This window comes from Puma concolor, chromosome B4, assembly GCF_028749965.1.
Source record: "Puma concolor isolate L17-30 chromosome B4, mPumCon1.1.hap2, whole genome shotgun sequence".
Taxonomy (NCBI): domain Eukaryota; kingdom Metazoa; phylum Chordata; class Mammalia; order Carnivora; family Felidae; genus Puma; species Puma concolor.
The window spans coordinates 66,579,728-66,600,340 of NC_141673.1; the positions used below are offsets into that span (position 1 = coordinate 66,579,728).

The 20,613-nt window shown below is 44.6% G+C and overlaps 2 protein-coding genes across 2 annotated transcripts in view; both read right to left on the reverse strand.

Annotated features, from left to right (window-relative positions):
* Positions 1-1,351: 1,351 nt before the first annotated feature.
* On the reverse strand, positions 1,352-8,828 carry LOC112867495 (tubulin alpha-1C chain). The gene is made up of 4 exons (XM_086713494.1): positions 8,696-8,828; positions 5,837-6,059; positions 5,545-5,693; positions 1,352-2,437 (listed from the first exon to the last, which is right to left on the reverse strand). Exons 1-4 carry the CDS (start codon positions 8,696-8,698, stop codon positions 1,463-1,465), a joined length of 1,350 nt encoding a protein of 449 aa, XP_086569620.1. The 5' UTR covers positions 8,699-8,828; the 3' UTR covers positions 1,352-1,462.
* Positions 8,829-16,273: 7,445 nt separating this feature from the next.
* Positions 16,274-20,613, reverse strand: part of LOC147579185 (uncharacterized) — a 28,710-nt gene continuing 24,370 nt past the window's right edge. The window contains exon 3 of the mRNA XM_086713496.1: positions 16,274-18,320. Within this exon, the coding sequence (XP_086569622.1) occupies positions 18,232-18,320 (89 nt within the window). The 3' untranslated portion in view covers positions 16,274-18,231. The remainder of the gene's footprint in view (positions 18,321-20,613) is intronic.

Here is a 20,613-nt window from a genome sequence, read left to right on the forward strand (position 1 = left end):
AGGGTCCAAATTAGGGAATCTTTCCTCCGCAATCTTTCCCACACTCTGCAGATATTCCCCACGACATAAATTGGGTCAAGTACCAATACTGTAACAACTTGTGACTACTGTAATTTTGTCTCAGCCAGCTCCACTTTCTCTAAACAGTAACTTCTTAAAATACAGTCTTATTTGTCACTGCAGGTTTTGGTTAAGTATAGAATAAATCAGCATGATTCCAAGCCCTTCCCACGTGACTCTAATAGGTTATTAAATACTGACAGCAACAGTTCTAAAAGTCTGGCTGGTTTCTTGACTCACTTGGCTCCCCCACTTACTATTGTTACCTAACCCCTTGCTACTTCACACATAGTCACAGCAGACCAAGAGCAGAAGCTAGAAGCTTGTTAAAAAATGCAGGATCTTGGGGCACCTGAGTGGCTCAGTTGGTTAAGCATTCAACTTTTGGTTTTGGCTCAGGTCACAATCTCACAGTTTGTGGGTTTGAGCCCCACACCTGGCTCCACGCTGACAGTGCGGGTATGGAGCCTCCTTGGGATTCCCCCCGCCCCATACACACACTCTCTCTCTCAAAATAAACTTTCAAAAAGTAAAAAAAAAAAAAAATGCAATCATCTTGGGGCGCCTGGGTGGCTCAGTTGGTTAAGTGTCTTGACTTCAGCTCAGGTCATGATCTCAGTTTGTGGGTTCCAGCCCTGGGTTGGCTCTCTGCTGTCAGCGCAGAGCCCCCTTCGGATCCTCTGAACCCTTCTCTGCCCCTCCCCACTCATGCTTTCTCAAAATAAGTATTTTTTTTAAATGTAATATCTAAAGCTTCACTTTGAAGCTACAGATTTGGATCTACATTACCTAAAAAAAAATTTTTTTAATGTTTCTTCTTGAAAGAGAGACACACACAGAGCGTGGGCAGGGGAGGGGCAGAGAGAGGGAGACAATCTGAAGCAGGCTCCAGGCTCTGAGCTCTCAGCATGGAGTCCAATGCAGGGCTCAAACCAACGAACTGTGAGATCATGAACTAAGCCAAAGTCGGACACTTAATCAACTGAGCCACCCAGGCAACCCTGGATCTACATTTTAATATTTACATGTGATTCACATCCACATTGAAATTTGAGAAACAATGGCCCAATCTAAGCCTGCTGCCTCATTTACAATAGGATTTTATCACCACTCATCAATCCAGGTCTTAAGTGAAACAGACAAGCCACTAAGCACAGTGTGTGGCACACAGAAGCCACTTGAAATGTTGATCAAATGACTGGGTAGACCATCTGCCAGCCTCCCCCATCCCCAACTGGCCTTAAATAAGTGAGGCTAGTACTTTAACTGCGATACAGAAGCCAGCTGGACATTTAAAATAGAAACATCACTTTTATTGACAAGTTAGGGCCACAGTGGACAGCTTCCAGAACAGAAATAAGACAGTCCCAAGACAACAGAGTATAAAATTATAGAGGACAGGTTAATACTCTTCACCCTCATCCTCTCCCTCAGCACTATCTGCTCCAACCTCCTCATAATCCTTCTCAAGGGCAGCCATGTCCTCACGGGCCTCAGAAAACTCTCCTTCCTCCATGCCCTCACCCACATACCAGTGAACAAAGGCACGCTTGGCATACATCAGGTCAAACTTGTGGTCCAGGCGAGCCCAGGCCTCAGCAATGGCTGTGGTGTTGCTCAGCATGCACACAGCTCGCTGTACTTTGGCCAGGTCTCCACCAGGTACCACAGTGGGAGGCTGGTAATTAATGCCAACTTTGAAGCCAGTGGGGCACCAGTCCACGAACTGGATGGTACGCTTGGTCTTGATGGTGGCAATGGCAGCATTGACATCTTTGGGAACCACATCACCACGGTACAACAGGCAGCAAGCCATGTATTTACCATGGCGAGGGTCGCATTTCACCATCTGGTTGGCTGGCTCAAAGCACGCATTGGTGATCTCTGCTACAGTAAGCTGTTCATGGTAGGCTTTCTCAGCAGAGATGACAGGGGCATATGTGGCCAGAGGGAAGTGGATGCGGGGATAGGGCACCAGGTTGGTCTGGAATTCTGTCAGATCCACATTCAGGGCTCCATCAAATCTGAGGGAAGCAGTGATGGAAGACACAATCTGGCTAATAAGGCGGTTAAGGTTAGTGTAGGTTGGGCGTTCGATATCGAGGTTTCTACGACAGATGTCATAGATGGCCTCGTTGTCTACCATGAAGGCACAATCAGAGTGCTCCAGGGTGGTGTGGGTAGTGAGGATGGAGTTGTAGGGCTCAACGACAGCAGTGGAAACCTGGGGGGCTGGGTAAATGGAGAACTCCAGCTTGGACTTCTTGCCATAATCGACAGAGAGACGTTCCATCAGCAGGGAGGTGAACCCGGAACCAGTTCCCCCTCCAAAGCTGTGGAAAACCAAGAAGCCCTGAAGACCCGTGCACTGGTCAGCCTGCAAAAAAAAAAAGTTTTAATTTAGCCTTGGTGAAAGCTGCAATGACTTCTTTGAATCCATAATTACATTGACCGAATTTCTTTTTTAATTTTTTAAAGTTTTTATTTATTTAAGTAATTTCTACACCCAACGTGGAGATCAAACTCATGACCCGGAGATCAAGAGTTATATGCTCTTCCAACTGAGACAGCCAGGCACCCCTGATCGAGATTTTTTTTAATCTCCTGAACAATATTTGCAAAGAAAGCAGTCATAAGGAGCTTCTAAGTGCTAAGATTCAGAGAAACTTTTCACAATTCCGGGGGGGGGCAGAAATCTGCTAAACGGCTATTTAAAAATGAACTATTTTCATTTCCACAGGCAGAGGAATCATGAGGTCTGGAATGGATGCAAGGCCCAAGTTTTAGCGACTGGTGCCCTTGCTGTGACTGCAGAACGAGTATGACTTTTCAGCAGCTGGAGAGCTACCAAGGGCAGGCCTGGGACCACCAGCCCCATACAATAGAAGTCTTAGAAAGATCTGGCAGTTGCTTTCTGAGCTGGAGTAACACAGAATAGCCGAGTTCCAATGCACTGGTGTTGGGAGTCAGGCTGAGTCTGGATCCGGCTCTACCAGTTCCTTGCTGTGTGGCTTTGACCAAACTTATTTCTCAATCTCCGTCTTTGCGTTTATTGAGAATAGTAATCTCCATCAGGTCATTGAGAATTAAATGAGTACGTGGAACGGTGTTTGGCACAGTAAGCACTAGTTATCAGAGAGCCTATTGATTCTGAAAAAGGTGATTTACTATGATAGGACCATGAGACCTAATGTCAGTGGGGCTTTTCACCACTTAACTGAGCTATTCCAGTTAGCAAACTACCATTCTGTGAAAGCATTGATTTTTGACTTTTCAAAGTCTTCTGCTGACAATCCTCACTTCTCAGAAGTGCTGAGGGGTGCCTGGGTGGCTCAGTCGGTTGAGTGTCTAACTTCGACTCAGGTCATGATCTCGCAGTTGACGAGTTCGAGCCCCGGGCTCTGTGCTGACAGCTCAGGGCCTGGAGCCTGCTTCAGATTCTGTGTCTCCCTCTCTCTCTCTGCCCCTCCCCTGCTCATGCTCTGTCTCAAAAATAAATAAATATTTAAAAAAAAAAAAAAGTGCTGAGATTTGTGGAATTCTCTACCAATCCCTCACTGTACTTCTCCTGTGGGTCCATACTCTGGGATCAATGTACAGGGCAGACTCTGGTCTACCAATTAAATCCACTCAGCCTCCTATGGAGGCAGTAATAATACCAAGGACAAATACAATACTTTGGCAGTTAATCAACTTTACTCCAGAACCCTTGATGGGTTTTACTAGGTTTATTTGCCCCTAAAGGCAGGTCCTGATTTCCAAGTCAGTGCTTGTAGCTGAAGCTTGATTTATAAACATAGAACCATTACCCCAATTTTGCTAGGAAGGGTGTGATAAGCATCTGGAAAAGTATGAAGCTGTGAATGATGCAAAGTCATTCTTTTTAGACTAGACCAGTTGTGGCCAGGCTTAGAATGTGATTTTCTGGACAAACTACTCTACCAAAGCCTTTATTCTTGATTTTTGGTTAATTACTTACAAGCTGCCCACATGCCTCAGGAGTAGAGTCATCTGGATACCTGACTCTGAACATAAAATGATCCAGGGGCGTCTGGGTGGCTCAGTTGGTTTTAAGCGTCTGACTCTTGATTTTGGCTCAGGTCATGATCTCACGGTTCTTGTGACCACGGTTCTTATGTTCGAGCCCTGAGTCAGGCTCTATGCTGACAGTGCGGAGCCTGCTTGGGATTCTCTCTCTCTCTCCCTCCCTCTCTCCCTACCCCTCCCCCCACCCACATGCATGCTTGCTCTCAAAAATAAATATTTAAAAAATAAATAAAATGATCCTAACAGAACATTTACTTATCGACTTTTACTGATGTGAATACCGTTGCCTAAGATTTTTCTGTCACAGTGCTGGTTCACACGGGTCTGAGCTCTAGTGGAAAAGCAAGCATACTACTTTGAGTACATTTCAATACTTTCCAAGTTTCAAGGACGACACTAGCTTCCATAATAAGGGAGCTCCCTTGATTGCACTTTCAATGTTGTTGGAAGATTCCAGTGTCCACCATTTCTAGTCAGTGTTATACTGGCTTCTCGTGCTCTGTACTTTCTGTATCAACATAAGGCACCAACCCTGATAGACATATTTTTAAAATACATATAAAATATATATATACATATATTTTTTTTAGGAGTTTGATCAATTAGTTACATTTCGGAGTCTGCCACCTTCTCACTCAATGTGACTAAGATAACCTAAAAGGGGGCATTCTTAGCTTGAAGCAGGGAAGCTGCTTGATTAATATGAATAAGGATGTTTAATGGTCTTAAATGTCAAACTGCTACAGCTCCCTGGTTCTCACCTTCACTTTAGGTAAACTGCCCTGCCTTAAGCATTTGCCCAAGTCTGCTTTATAACACATAGAAATAGGCAACAGAGCATTTAACCCTGATCTAAATAGTTGTTCCATAACACAGGACCATCTGATTTAAAAAGTCTGGTTACCTGGGGTGCCTGGGTGGCTCAGTCAGTTAAGCATACGACTTCAGCTCAGGTCATGATATCCATTCATGGGTTTAAGCCCCACATCAGGCTCTGCGCTGACAGCTCAGAGCCTGGAGCCTGCTTTGAATTCTGTGTCTCCCTCTCTCTCTACTCCACACCCCCCCCCCCCAACTATCTCTCAAAATTAAATAAAATTAAAAAAAAATAAAGTCTGGTTACTTACTGAGCACTCAAAGGTTCATTTTAGGATACAAAGAATGATTCTTATAGTTTGGTCTCCCTTAAAACTGTAAGAGAACATTCTCCTCTCACTTTAAATAAAACACTACATTGGGGCACCTGGGTGTCTCAGTCAGTTGAGTGTCTGACTCTTGATTTTGGCTCAGGTCATGGGATCAAGCTGTCAGAGCTGAGCCTGCTTGGGATTCTCTCCCTCTCTCTCTGTCCCTCCCCCACTCACACTCTCCCACTCTCTCTCAAAATAAATACACTTAAAACTTATATATGTATATTAAATAAAACACTATGTTTACCAGTTTCCGAATTCGGTCCAAGACAAGGTCGATGATCTCCTTGCCGATGGTGTAGTGCCCTCGGGCATAGTTATTGGCAGCATCTTCCTTGCCTGTGATGAGCTGCTCAGGATGGAAGAGCTGGCGGTAGGTGCCAGTGCGAACTTCATCTGGAAGAGAAAAACAAAGCAGCCACCCATCACTCACAACCTGCACACGCCTGCTCCACCCCAGGGTGTCAATGGAGCCCTCACGACAGACCTCCTGTCTCAAGAGCCCTGAGATCTCCCTTGGGTTACTGAGGCCAACTCACCAATGACTGTGGGTTCCAGGTCTACAAACACTGCCCTGGGCACATGCTTGCCAGCGCCCGTCTCACTGAAGAAGGTGTTGAAGGAGTCATCTCCTCCCCCAATGGTCTTGTCACTTGGCATCTGGCCATCGGGCTGGATGCCGTGTTCCAGGCAATAGAGCTCCCAGCAGGCATTGCCGATCTGAACACCAGCCTGGCCAACGTGGATGGAGATGCACTCACGCTGTGGGAAGAAGAAAGGAAAATGTCAGAATATGACACATCAGATGGGATGTTTAGGAATGACTCACACCTAAATGACTAATTAACCTTCAGGATAGAAAGTCACCTTTCTGGAAGCCACTCCTGCCCAGGGTTTATTTCACAAGCAACAGTCCTTGCTGACTAATTCAGAGAAAATGCTTTGCAAAACCAAAGATATGTTAATGAACTACTAGGCAAGACCAGAGATCAGACTCTTGCTTTGTAGTCACATTAGATATTCAAGGTCAGGTTTCTACCATTTTAGAAAGACCTAAACTGTTCCACAGCAATACATTTCCCCCAGCTCCTGGGAAATATGCCTGCCAATTCCTTAAAGGCATGCAAAATTCCCCCTTCCAGCTCTGATTCATTCCATGTGATTGTATAACTGTCGAGCTCATTCTGGTCCCTCTTTAATCCTATTCTTTAAAAGACAAGAGCTTCTCCCTCTCCCTTTAAAACCAGCTTAAACCAGCAAACTATAGCCATATGACTCATGGAAAAAATGCCAGATAAGCAGCAGTTAGCTGTATTTTAAAAACTGTGGTCAGAGGCAGCTTTTTAACTCTGTGGAAGAACTTAATCGCAAGGAAGAACATTTTTCCTTCACTATCAACAAATCTTCAGTAGGGGGTGGTGGTGGAGACACATGGTAATAAAAGCTGAAAGTGTCAACAAAACTTTACTAATAGCTTAAGAAATTCGCTGTTTCCTACCAAAACATACATACATGTATCTCTGGCACTGTGGAAAAGTCTATGGTGCCAAGAATTTAACGATATTGGGAAAATGTTTTCTTTTACTTGATGAACAAGATCATCTATAAGTTACCAAATTCATTCCTGCTTAGTAAAATAAGGCCATGAACATAGAATCCATACCCCCAGATTTAAGAGGAAAACAGAAAAAATGGGTGTTTATTATATTTCATCATAAGTCAGATTAGCTACTTTGGAGATTGACAGAGGACTTTCAAAATTGATACCAAATATCTCCCATTACATTTTCCCCGAATAGGAGGGTTTCGAGTTCTTTGAAGCTGCTAACAGGAAACTAGTTAAAGAAAACTCAACACCGCTAAGATCTCAAAGGTCCTACTTTCATAACCGGAGATAATAAAAACCCCAATCACTCACAACCTTTGACTTATGGTCCCCTCCTTCCCACATACACTCATAAAACAACCATGGTCTTCTAACCACATCACTTGGCTCATTATGACCTGAGTCTACTCGCCCAGGTCTAGGGCTATGGGAGAAAGGGGAGTTGTTTATTCTAATGAGTCCATGAGTATTTATAATTGCATCCTGTTTACCTTTAACTGGACTTTGGAAATTTTACAGCCTGAGAAAGCTGGAGAGATCTGCCCATGACAGCCCCAGGCCCAAGGAGATAAACTTTTTGAGAAGAACCTTTCACTCTAATGAAGGGTTTCTTTGATGGATTTCTGAGCCCAAAAAACTTCCACTGGGCAGCAGTCTCAACAGCTTTCTCCTTTAGACTTTCTCCACTCTCCCCGGGCCACTCGGGGGATGAAGGGAGACACAGGTGATAGAGTCACTTAGTCTAACTTTCACTGGATAACCGGCCCCTGTCTCTAATTAAAAAACAAAACAACAACAAAAAATCCAAACTATTAACTTAGCCAGTGTTTGCCTAAATCATTGCTCTCCTGCCCTTTAAACAGTCCTACTACTTTCTGAATCGCACTTTTATCAGGTTTTGTTTTTGGGTTTTTTTTGTCTGCTTGGTGAAAAGCACTCAAGCAAGTTGTTACAGTCAGACTTAGTTTTTTAACAGCTGTGGTAGTCTCTGAAGAGGTGGCTGGTCTGTTCACTGTATCCCCTTTTCTTTAAAGATACTATTTTGAAACATTTGATACACAAATACTAGTTTAAAAGTACGGCTTATTTTAGGTTGACCTCCAACAGACCTTCTCCAAGAACACGTTGTTAGTACTAGTTTGCTCAGAGGTTTTATACGAAAATATCTCTTCATGGACTAGTTTTTTAAAAATCTGGCTTAAGTACCAAGCTGCAGCTATAAACGTCCCACTAAGTTAACACAGAAACGCAAAATTAGACGTGACAGTTAAGAGTTCCCTTAAAAGGAGCAGCCTGTTCACATCTCTCAGGTGGACGGATGCAATTGGAAGCTCTCCCCAGAGACCAGCCACAGGTGACTCAGCAGGCAGTCACCGGGCGCTGGAGAGCGGGCGCAGGGAGCGTATGCACCTTGGGAGCTGGAGCGCACCTAGTGCTCCAGGGCGGTAGGTAGTGGGAAGGTGAGGTAGGTCACTGACGGAAATGGAGGGGAGGGATTTTTCGTTTCCACAAGTCCTTGGGGGGGCCGGTGTGAAGGCTTCCCGGTCTGCCTTAGGCTGTGGCGGGCCCTGGGGCGATGCCCTCTAGGATCAGGAGGGCTTTCCACTTCCACCGAGGGCAGTGTCCTGGCCGCGTTTTCGAGCCCGAAGAGGAGTTTGCGGGTGAACTCTCGGCTTTCCCAGCCTGGCCATCAGAAGCAAGTTTGCTCGGCTGCGTCCCACCTGCACCCGGGCTCCCCCGCCCCTTCGGACTGCTCTCACACCCACGCCACGTCCCAAGGACCCCCACTCACCATGACTAAGACTTGTAGGGTTCCTTGAGGCTGAAGGCGGCGAGGGGACGGCGAGAAGGCTCTCCCACTGACAGACTACCAAGGAGTCCGGGGGAGAAGTAGTAAGAGGTTGCGCCGCCGCGAGGGACTCTATATACCCCCTTCCCCCGGCCACGTGGCCAGGGGGCGGGCACCTGGCCCCGCCCCGGCCGCCGCGGCCCCGCCTCCAAGCCCCGCGGCGCCGGGAGGGACACCCCGTCGCACCCTCCGGCGGAGAGAGGTGGGGCGCGGGCGCTGATTGGTGGGTTCAAAAGTTCAAACCAAACTCTTCGGAGAGAGCCAGATCTACGAAGGGAGGAGACGTCCTGGGGCCAGGGAAGGGCGGATGGGGCGGGGAAGCGGCTGGGGACTGAGACTGGAAGAAGGGAGGCGAAGCATCTGCGCAGTCCTCAGCGGGTGCGGGGGGCGTCGCGTGCAAAACCTCAGGGAAAAACGGGCGGAGTATAGGGAGCGCGGCCCCTCCCGCCGGTCTCCGGACCCTCGAGCGGCGGCCCTGCGAAACCCACAGCCAGTCCCCGCCGCGCACCTCCCAGCGAGGCGGGGCCTGGCCTGCGGGGCCGCCGCTTTCGCCCTGCACAGCCCTGGCGCCGGCTGCCGTGCAGCTGTGGGATTCTGGAGAGAGAGGTCCTTGCGCCCCCTCCCAGCCCTTAATTACCACCAGCCGGCTTGAAGCCCATATTCTTATCTTTTTTTGCTTGTTTTTTTTTTTTTTTTTTTTTTTTTTTTTTTTTTACTCGTTTTCCCACATTCTTTTAAATGAACTCTTCGTCTCTAACAACAATCTTCCAGTTGGTGCAAAAGCAGGTTTTTCGGTTCGTTATAGTAATAGCTTCCATTTGTGATCGCTTACTATTCAGAGTAGTTGGTTTTTTCACACTATATCAATCCCATTTCATCCTTGCGACGCTGTGAGTTATCCGCATTTTACAGATGGGGAAACTAGGGCTCAGAGGAATTCAACAAGTTTAAGGCCACACAGCTAGAGTAATGGGGCTGCCCATAAGCCCTCATTACCTTGTACTGCCTCATGCTAAATATACCGTGCTGACCCTCCCTGCAATGGTTTACTTCTCAGAAGCAGCCTTTTTCTTTCAGTTGTTATTCTTTCTCTGCAACTTCATCATGTTATCTTAGTTCTCCACCATCTCTGGATGATAGAGTTTATGGGAATATTCAGAGAACAAAAGTGACTGCTATACATAATAGAGGTTATAGGGATTTTCCCTGAAGTAGAAAAAGGCAAAATGACAGGAAAAACTGGGTTTTCGATACAGAAAAGGCAGAACTCAAGATACACTCCAACTCACACAAAGTGAATGCTGTTGGAAATATATGCAGACTCCTTTTCAAATTACAATACCATAGTTCCATCATTAAATGTTTATTGCGCACCTATTACTTATTGTGTGGCAGGATAGTCTGAAAGTTGGAATAATTAGCATCTTGGTCTGTTGCCAAATATTTTACTCTTTTTTTTTTTTAATTTTTTTTTTCAACGTTTATTTATTTTTGGGACAGAGAGAGACAGAGCATGAACGGGGGAGGGGCAGAGAGAGAGGGAGACAGAATCGGAAACAGGCTCCAGGCTCTGAGCCATCAGCCCAGAGCCTGACGCGGGGCTCGAACTCACGGAGCGTGAGATCGTGACCTGACTGAAGTCGGACGCTTAACCGACTGCGCCACCCAGGCGCCCCTACTCTTAATTAGTAAAGCATTTCACCTTTTTAATGCATTCCACAAATATATTCAGCATAGTTTCTAGGTTCTTGGGAATAGGTAGGTGAACAAAATTGATAGATCTCTGCTCGTAGAGCCTATGTTCTAGGAGGGATCGGGAAGAAAGACAAACAATGAACACAGTAAATAAGTAAATCATAAAATTCATTAGAGGGTGAAGAGTTGCTATAAAAAAATACTGAAGAAAGTGGAATGAGAGGGTGGAGTGGGAGAGGGGTTGTAATAGAACCATGATGATCACGGTTAGCCTTAATGATACATGAGATTTGAACAAAGACTTGTAGGTCATGAGGGGTTAGCCAAGTGGCTAAAAGCGAGCAGTTGGAGCCCAGACGCCCAAGCAAGAGTGAGCCGTTAGCGTTCCTGGAAGGAAGAGCAGTGAGGCCAGCTTGTCTGGAAGAGATGAATAACAGAGGACGATGTTGGAGAGGAAACAGGAGCCAGATCTTACAGCTTTTTGTAAGTTACTGCAAATCCTGTGGCTTTTACTCTGACATGGGGAGCTAATGTAGGGTTTGAAACGTAGACGTGACATGACCCGATTGCTTTTTAAATTATTATTTATTTATTTAATATTTTTTTCAGTGGGCTCTGCACTACGTGGAGCCCGATGCGGGTCTCAAGCTCAGGACCCTGAGATCAAGACTCCAGCTGATATCAAGAGTCCAATGCTCAACCAACTGAGCTGCCCAGGTGCCCCCGCCCTCCCCTCCCATGGCCTTTTTAGAAAAAGATGACTTTGGTTGTTGTGTTGAGAAAAGATTATAGGAGGGCACAGGTAGAAGCAGGAAGACATCTTAAGATGAGAACTCATTGCCATAATCCTTCTGAGAGATGAGAAAGACTCTGACCAGAATGGTAGCAGAGGAATTAGTGACATGTGGTTAGACAGGACCAAAGTGATTTCCTAAAGGCTCACACGTGAGGGAAAGAGAAGCCAAGGATTATTCCAGTGTTTAGCCTGAATGAGTGAAAGACAATTTGCCATCAACAGAGGCAAAAGGCTGAGAATGGGGCAGACTTAAAGGCGGTTGATACCAAGGGTTATTTTTGGTCATGTTAAATCAAGACGGTATTGTCCATGTGGAGGTGGAGATGGCCAGGACACAGCTGGATATGAGAGTCTGGATCTCAAAGCAAAGAGATCCGGGTGGAGGTGGACATCTAAATGCCATCCTCAAGTCATGACCTTGGGTGAGATGTGAGTGGAGTGAGTGTAGAAACACGAGAGAAGAAAACCAATTTCATAGCTCTGGGAAAAGAGGTAAAACCAGTAAAGGACACTAAAAAGGAACAGCCGGTGAGATAGGAGGGAACCCAGGAATGTGAGGTCCTGGAAACAAGGACAAAGGGATGATTAGCAGGGTCGAGTGCCACTGATAGGTAAGCACAGAACTCAAAAATGACCATTGGATTTAGCCAAATGGAGGTAATTAGTAGCCCTAATGAGAACAGTTCAGTGTGGCGATTTAAAAATAATAGGCATTTTATTTTTAGGTTATGTTTTTCAAAGGATTCATTAGCAAAACACCTTTATTTTTCTTTTCACTCTCTATCATCTCATATTCAAGCAGATAGCCCCTTGAGGGACCTCAATAGGCTTAAGGGCTTTGCAGGCCTGATTGCTCTGATGTGGGCTCTGATTTTTGTTTTCTTTTTCTAGCTGTAGGTCCTTAAGCCAATTTTGTAATCTATCTACATCTCTTCCCTTATAAAATGGGATAATGTATAACTCAGAGGTAGATACATTGTGGTGAGGATTAAATGAAATAAGTAATACAGAGCATATACACATAGCAAAGCTCTAAAATCGGTAGCTGTTACTGTTGGAGGTGATCATGGTAGAGGACAAAATTAGAGATGAAGATGCATTCTCTTGCATTTTAAAATCATTTTAAACATTGGGATCTATATTTAACTTTATTGCCCCCTGCTGGATTGTTTTGGAGGGGGAAAAAAAGTCTCCTGGGTGGACAGTGAAAAATTCAACTTTTATGTAAACAGGTCTTTCTGAGTCTAAAAATTACCGAGAGAGAGAAGAGGCAGAAGCCTGTCTTACTTTCCAGTTGAAATGGTCTCAAATTCACCACAAACATGGTGAGTTAGTAACAGAGAGCCTGTGCTCTGCCACCTCTGGTGATATAACATTGGAGGGGGCACTTCTCTTCCTTGGGCCCCAGGTTCTCATGTGCAAAATGAGGGGATTGGACAGTTTCATTCTAAGGCCTCTTCCAGCCTTTACATTCCGTGATACTCTGACTTGAGGCTTCTGCTGTACGTGTGTCCCAAAGGGAGTAAAGTTGAAAACATGCTTCCTTCGGTCAGGGTCTTGTAAGAATCACTGGTACGTTAGATAAATATTTACAGATGGGACTTCTGCTGGAGTCTTACAATACATTAGAGAAAGAAATGGCAGTCACCCAGAAATGGGTGACTCAGTTGGTTAAGTGTCCGACTCTTGATTTCCGCTCAGGTCATGATCTCATGGTTGGTGATGTCAAGCCCTGTGTTGTGCTCTGCACTGAGATGGAGCCAGCTCGGGATTTCCTCTCTCCCTCTCTCTCTGCCCCTCCCTCCCTCACACTGTCCCTCTGTCTCTCAAACATAAATAAATAAACATTAAAAAAAAAGTGGCATACCTACTCTGGCTCAGGAGAGCTTGGACTTCAAATCGCTGTTGTATACCATGTCCCCAAAACATTAGGAAAGAGGAAAGAATTCAGACAAAATCGAACCCTATCTTTTCTCAAACTCCCGGTTTCTATGCTAGGATACCAGTAGTGCTAAAGAATTGATTTTGTGTTCAGTTGCAAATTACATGTTACAATAATAATGGTATGGGGATATTTTGTGCTCTATAGCAATTTATGATAAAGTATTTTCTACTCCAATAGTGCCTTCGAGAAGTTTTCAAAGATAAATTTTTAACAAAGGTATTCATTATACACTGTGGGAAATAAGGTCCTGAGATGGAAATAATTTACCCTAAACCCAAGAGATGGGACTCAGAATAAATGCCTAAAATGACAGTTGCCTCTTTTCTTTCTAGGCCCTCCATGAGCCTGTTACTGGTTCTAGTTCACAAGGAAAGGAAGTCCTAGAAAAATCATTTAGTGAATTTACTGTCCTAAGACAAGAATGCCACTAGTCTAGCAAGAAAAAGGAGAATTTTTCCCATTCCTAAGACCTCCAAAGGATAGCTAGGACTCCCTGAAGTTTAATTCAACCACCTTCTTCACAAGTATATTTTAAATCTCAATTTTTTTAAATGTTTGTTTTACTTTTGAGAGAGAGAGAGAGAGAGAGAGAGCAGGAGAGAGGCAGAAAGAGAGGGAGACACAAAATCCAAAGCACACTCTAGGCTCTGAGCTGTCAGCACAGAGCCTGATGCAGGGCTTGAACTCACAAACCAGGAGATCATGACCTGAGCCCAAGTCGGACGCTTAACCAACTGAGCCACCCAGGTGCCCCTTAAGTCTCTATATTTTGAGGTGATTTGTTTTTTCTTCCTTTTCATTCCCCTGTAAATACAGAAAAGCAGGCAAGAGATTATCTTCTAGGTAATACATTGTTTTCTTTTATGGGAAAAATAACTCTAAGATTCTTTAGCTTTCACTTACTGCTCCTGTTATCCTACAAATATTTGCAAACTTTATAGCTTTCTTAACATTCTTTCAAAGTTCTCCTCCCCTGGGATCGGAGCCATGTTTTGGACTTCTTCCCCTTCATCAGGACTCCTTATGCTGGCTGTGGCCAGGGAGATCACAAAGAAGACTTGCTTTCTTCTCAGGAATTTCACATTTTATTTTCACGCAGACATCATCTGGCTTGTTCTAATCTGCTTTACATTCCCTAAAAATACAGTACTTCTGACCCGTGGCCTCTCGTAGTGACAAACCCAAACAACTGAATAGGTTGTGCTTCCCGGGTCTTTCCACTCCACGGACTGCAGCCAAGCCTGCTTACCTCAGGTTCTTTCCAATCTTTCCTGTAATTGGTCACCATTCCCTCTGTTTCCTGCCCTGCCCCCCATCCCTTTAGGAGGGACTGGTTAAATTCTCTTCCAGAAGATTAAAAGGAACTACTGGACTCAAATTCTTCAAGTATCTACATTATTATTCTAATAAGTGGATCATATCCTGGAGTCTGGAAATCTTCCCTATTTATAGCAATGCTTATTTAATAATTTTATTTATTCATGTACCTAAAAAGCACCCAGGCAGCCCGAAGTGGAAGGCCCCTTAGAGTTTTCTTTCCTTTTGACTGTAACTTCTTGCCAGCAGCTAAGACAGGAGGGGATTTACTCGGAGACTGTGCCTCTCAGGATAATTTTTTCCCCCTTTACTTCTCCAGGTTCTCTCTCTAGCTGTCCCCTCCCCCTCCTCCCAGGACACAGAACCAACTATTTTTGGGTGCACTAAGTATTGTTTTTTTCCTACATGATCAGTATAGTAGTGCTTCAGTACAAGGGAATATCAGTGTATCTATGATAAGACTTACAGGCAAATCAGCCTCATGTTATTCAGGTAGTTAGTTTAATTTGGCTGAACGTGTTTGAGCTCTTCAAGTCAGTGGGCTTCTCCCTAATCTGAACTGCTTATGCTTTTGTGCTAATCCCCCTACTCACTGGTCTGCCAGAGCCAATCCTTAGATTTTCAGAATTTTTGACAACCTGTCGGACCTGGCGTGGGGAGCTTGAAATCAGCAATGCTGGCTATATGTCCATCGTAGAAATAAAACAGTTGACTACTACAGATTAGGCTCTTATCCCCTCTCCCAGCTGGTTGTTAAACATCCACAGACACACAACTTGTAGCACTGTCCCTACCTCCACACTAGTCCAAATCAGACCATTTCCCTTAGTTCTTTTACTCCTGGCATAAAAAGGTTTTTTGTTTTGTTTTGGTTTGGATTTTTTTTTTTTTTTTTTTTTTTTTTTTTTTTTTTTTGTCTCGGAGCTTCATTCATTCTCTGGCTTCAGGCTGAACCCTCTCCTCACAGCCAACCAAAGCCAAAAACCCAGCCTGGTTTCTCCTCCCAATTCAGCTTTTTAGGGTTATGAAAAGGGTTAGCTCCTAGCCATCTGATCCCAATCAACTCATTCTTTCCTGATTCCTTCTATTTCTTGGGTTACAAAAGTCCCCAGATCCTTTACTGCCCCCACTCTCTCCCCCCTCCCCCCCAGTATCTCCACCACCAGTACCAGTGTCACCATCACTCTGGGCTTTTGAAAATCTCCAGACTAAGGGTTTTCCCTGCTTGAACTTATTTATTCTGCACAATAACCCTACGGGGTAGGAACTCTTGTTACTGCCATTTTACAGAAGAGGAAATTGAGGCTCATGGGGTTAAGTAGCTTATCTAAAGCCACACACTGGCTCATTCTGTTTTCAGTCTGGTCTTCCTCTCTGGGAAACTCAACCCTTTCCTCAGGAGGTTGGTTTTAAGACTTTCATTTCTGAACCACTGTTTTCTCTCTAAAAACATTAATATGGGACCACTTTTATAGCTACGACTTTAATTATATGTTTATTTCCCCAAATCATCCAAACCTGGAATGATCCCCAAACTTTTCTTTTTTTTTTTAATGTTTATTTATTTTTGAGAGAGAGAGTAGGAAAGGAGGAGAGAGAGGGTGAGACAGAGGATCCGTGCTGTCAGCACAGAGCCTGATGTGGGGCTCCAACTCATGAACCATGAGATCATGACTTGAGCCGGAGTCAGACGCTCAACCCACTGAGCCAGCCAGGTACCCCTTTATTTTTATTTGTTTATTTTTTAATGTTTGCTTATTTTAGAGAGAGAGAGAGAGAGCACCCAAACTTTTCAATTACAAGACATAATGGAGGAAGGAGGCTGGTATCAGGCTGTAATATATGTGTGCCTATACTCAAAGCCTTTATTTTTATAGCACTTTGCTTTTTTGACCCTTTAATCCATGTACCTTTTTCCTTATCCTCCAACATATTTTGTTCCCATAGAGTCAGGAATATAAGTTATTTAGAAATCCCAAAGGTCTTTGCTTCTTTCTGATAGATCAAGGGTTCCTCATTTTAGATTACATACTTCTTTGTTTTGGTAAGTTGTAGTCCCTGCTGACCTTGTAAATGGATTATGTGGAACAGCCTGTAACCACAAAAATCAACTTGCTTACCCTGTTCCTTCAGCAGCTCCGTTTATTTGTACCAAACCCAAGGGACAGAGCCCAGTTCACATATTGCGGGAAAAGAAAAAAGAGAAGGAAGGAATTCTTTGTGCTCAAAACAAAGAAATTTTACATTCAGAATGTGCTTCCCCTTTACACTGCCTGAAATGGCTGAATAGTAAACCAAAGTTGTTCCAAGGAAAAAAAATTAACCTGGAATGTAGGTCACCTAACAAGCTATGAAACCTGTTTCCCTGATGCTAGTTTGCTTGATTCCATGGCAGGAGGGAGGAGGGGGTTGGTTCATGGCCTCTGGTCAAGGCCCAGCCTGCAATGGACAGAGTGTTTGTGTGCCCCCAAATTCATATACTGAAATCCTAACCTCCACTGTGATGGAAATAGGAAGTAGGGCTTTTGAAGGTAATTAGGTCATGAGGTGGAGTCCTCAAGAGTGGGATTAGTGCCCTTATAGAAGGAACCCCGGGAGCTCTCTTGTTATGTGAGGGTCCAATGATAAAATGGCAGTCTGCAACCTCGGAACAGGGCCCTCGCCAGAACTCAGCCATGCTGGCGTCTAGAACTCCGACTTCCAGACTCCAGAGCTATGATCTGTTGTTTGTTAGCAGTTCAGTTTATGGTATTTTGTTAGAGCCGCCTGAGCAAAGACACAGCCTGCCCCCAAGCACATTGTTATGGAAGCCAAAGAAGACAAAGTCCAGGTGTCAGGGAAAGTAGTGGTTACTTACTTAGTAAGTAACAGAGTCATTCTGACCTCCAGAGACAAGGACAGAATAAAACACACCAGGAAAGACACTAAGTGTCTTTCCACACCAGGGAGGGTGTGGGTAGGGAGAGTAAAGATTAGAATAACAAAATATTGAAGTAAGGACTTTATTGACTCCTCATTGGCATGAGTGTAAACCCTCGGAGCCATAGGACTACTAGGAACTGGGAATTCTGGATTCTAGTGTGATTAAACAGCATCCTTTGGCAAGGTCCCTAGCTGTATTGTATTTGAGTTTCCCCTTCTGCAGTGTGAGGACAATACCTGCTCTAAAACAGCCTTCTAGGGGCGCCTGGGTGGCTCAGTCGGTTAAGCATCCAACTTCAGTTCAGGTCATGATCTTGTGATTTGTGAGTTCAAGCCCCGCGTCAGGCTCTGTGCTGACAACTCAGAGCCCGGAGCCTGCTTCCGATTCTGTGTCTCCCTCTCTGTCTCCTTCTTGCCCACTCACTCTCTCTCTCAAAAATAAATAAACATTAAAAATTTTTAAAAAATAAGTAAAACAGCCTTCTAAATAGATTACTGGATTGTTACTTGATAGATCTGGATACTACTTATAGCACAACTGAGCGGACAGCCTCCAAAGGTTCCTTATGTAGTTCAGTCATTTTATATACTGCTCTGGAAACATGAAGATTATCTAGAAATGCAAAATTACATTATTCTTTCTTTTATTCCATAAATACCTAATTTGCCTCTAGTGTGTGCTAGGCACTGCACTAGTTGCTGAGGACAAGACAAAGCTACTCAAGGAGTTCATACTGCATTTGGGGAAGAGATACAATGTTGGCAGAAAAGTAAAGCCAAGAGAGAGTAACAAGGAGTGCCATCCTACCTGATGTGGCAGAGGTCTCTGATTTGGAGGAAGACCTGAGCCACGTAAGTGTCTGGGAGAAGAGCAGTCGAGGCCGAGGCAAAAGCTGAAGCAGTGGGAGGGAGGGAGAAAGAAGCAACAGAAGATAAAGTCAGAGATAGAGTGCGGCCCAGATTGTGTAGGTTTAGGGGCTGTGTAAAGAATTTGGCTTTTTCTCTGAGTGAGACTGCAAGTTGTTGGAGGGTCTAATCAAGTCATGGCACGATTAGAACTTTGTTTTTTTGTTGTTGTTGTTTTGTTTTGTTTTTAATTTTTCTAAACATTTATTTATTTTTGGGACAGAGAGAGACAGAGCATGAACTGGGGAGGGGCAGAGAGAGGGAGACACAGAATCGGAAGCAGGCTCCAGGCTCTGAGCCATCAGCCCAGAGCCTGACGTGGGGCTCGAACTCACAGACCGTGAGATCGTGACCTGAGCTGAAGTTGGACGCTTAACCAACCGAGCCACCCAGGCGCCCCTAGAACTTTGTTTTAACAGGGTCACTCTGGCCTCTGTGCTTAGGATAAACTGTAGGGAGGTGAAAATGGAAGCAGGCAACCAGTTAAGTGGCTACAATAATAATCTGGGCAGGAGCCCAGGGTGGTAGCAGAGGAAATAGTGAGAAGTGGCCATTCTGAATAGGAGAGGAGTTTCTGATGGATTGGATGTGGGGAAAAAAGAAGAATCAAGATGGACTCCATGGGGCACCCGGGTGGCTCAGTCGGTTAAGCATCCGACTTCAGCTTAGGTCATGATCTCGTGGTTTGAGTTCGAGCCCTGCGTCGGGCTCGGTGCTGACAGCTCAGAGCCTGGAGCCTGTTTGGGATTCCGTGTCTCCCTCTCTCTCTGCCTCTCCCCCACTTGTGCTCTTTCTCTCTCTCTCAAAAATAAGTAAAATGTAAAAAAAAAAAATTTTTTTTAAGAATGACTCCAAGAGCTTGGGACTGAACAACTGGAAAAATGGAGTGCATACTAACATAAGGAACACTTTGGGAGGAGTAGGTATAAGGGAGATAAGAAAAAGGGAGATCAGGGTTTGCTCTGGACATGTTAAGTGTGAAACGCCTATTAGGCATCCAAGTGGGAACTGAGGTAGGAAGTGAACCAATATGTGTAAGGATCCCATGGTGGGAAGGGACCAAATCTCCAAACCCAGATCTTTAATAGGCCAGTGGCAGAAAAGGACATGGAGACCCAAAACAAAATCACCACCATAAGTAAAGGAGAAGTCTAGGCTAGTGATGTAGTTTAAGACAAGGTCCCATGTACTTATGTGGGACCACAGGTTGTGCTCCTGGATAAACCAGATCCAGAGACTGGAAGCCCATTGGAGCCTAGCCATTCAAGTGTGTGTGTGAATTTGACCTGGGAGAGCTGGTTCTCTCTGTGCCTGGAGTGGGAACATAACCACTCTGCCTCACTCCCCGGCTTCCCAGTTTGGAACGTGTAAACCTCCTAAGGTTTTGGACAGTGTGTGAGCAATCCTAATAGGAGGAAGAGGAGCAAGCTTTGAGAGGTGTTCACACTGTAGAAATTGGTGTTTAATTGGATTGAGGAGTGAAGGACATGAAAAGGCTTTGAATTTTCTAGCTCTGGAGCCTGGGCTGATAATGGAAAATACTGGAGGAGGTTAGGGGTTACTTCTGTTTGGTTTTTTTTTGACGTGAGGCTGAAGTAAGATTGTTTTTAGCTTTCCAGCAGAGAGTTCTGGATACCTTCTGAACACACAAATAGCAAGGGCTAGTAAGTAAGTGTAGGTACGGGGGTCTGGAACTCAAGAGGAACTTAAAGGCACCATTGCTGTAGTGCTTATGGTGGCAAACACTAGTGACATTTCTATGTGATCAACCTTGTAATTCGTGTACGTTATACACATTAACCCATATAAGAAGCTTATTGTGTTTTCCACATTTACAGAGACACAGGAAATTAAGATAATCTCTCAACTTTCTCAAAGACTTCGACTTCTCACATTCTTCTCTGCACAACCCCCCCCTCCCCACTGTATGATTTCTCCTACCCAACTCTTTTACTCAGTTCCCAAGGCATACCAGCTGCTCCCAACCTCCTCTATATCCTTCATAGCAGATAACCTAGATTCCTAATTTAGTGATAGGATTAAGGGATCTAACCTGAGCTCTAACAGCTTCAATCCTATCCTCAACAAAATGTCTCAGTTTCTTTCTTGTTCCTGATTTTATCCTCCCTCTTGTCTCATTAGGGTCCCTTCTAATTTTATTAATATTAATCCCATGCACTTGTGCCCTAGTTTTTATTCCTGTTCACAGCCCCTGGGATCTTGCTTTATTCCTTTTCCTGACCCTTCACTCTTTGTCTACACAAATTACGACTAAACTAC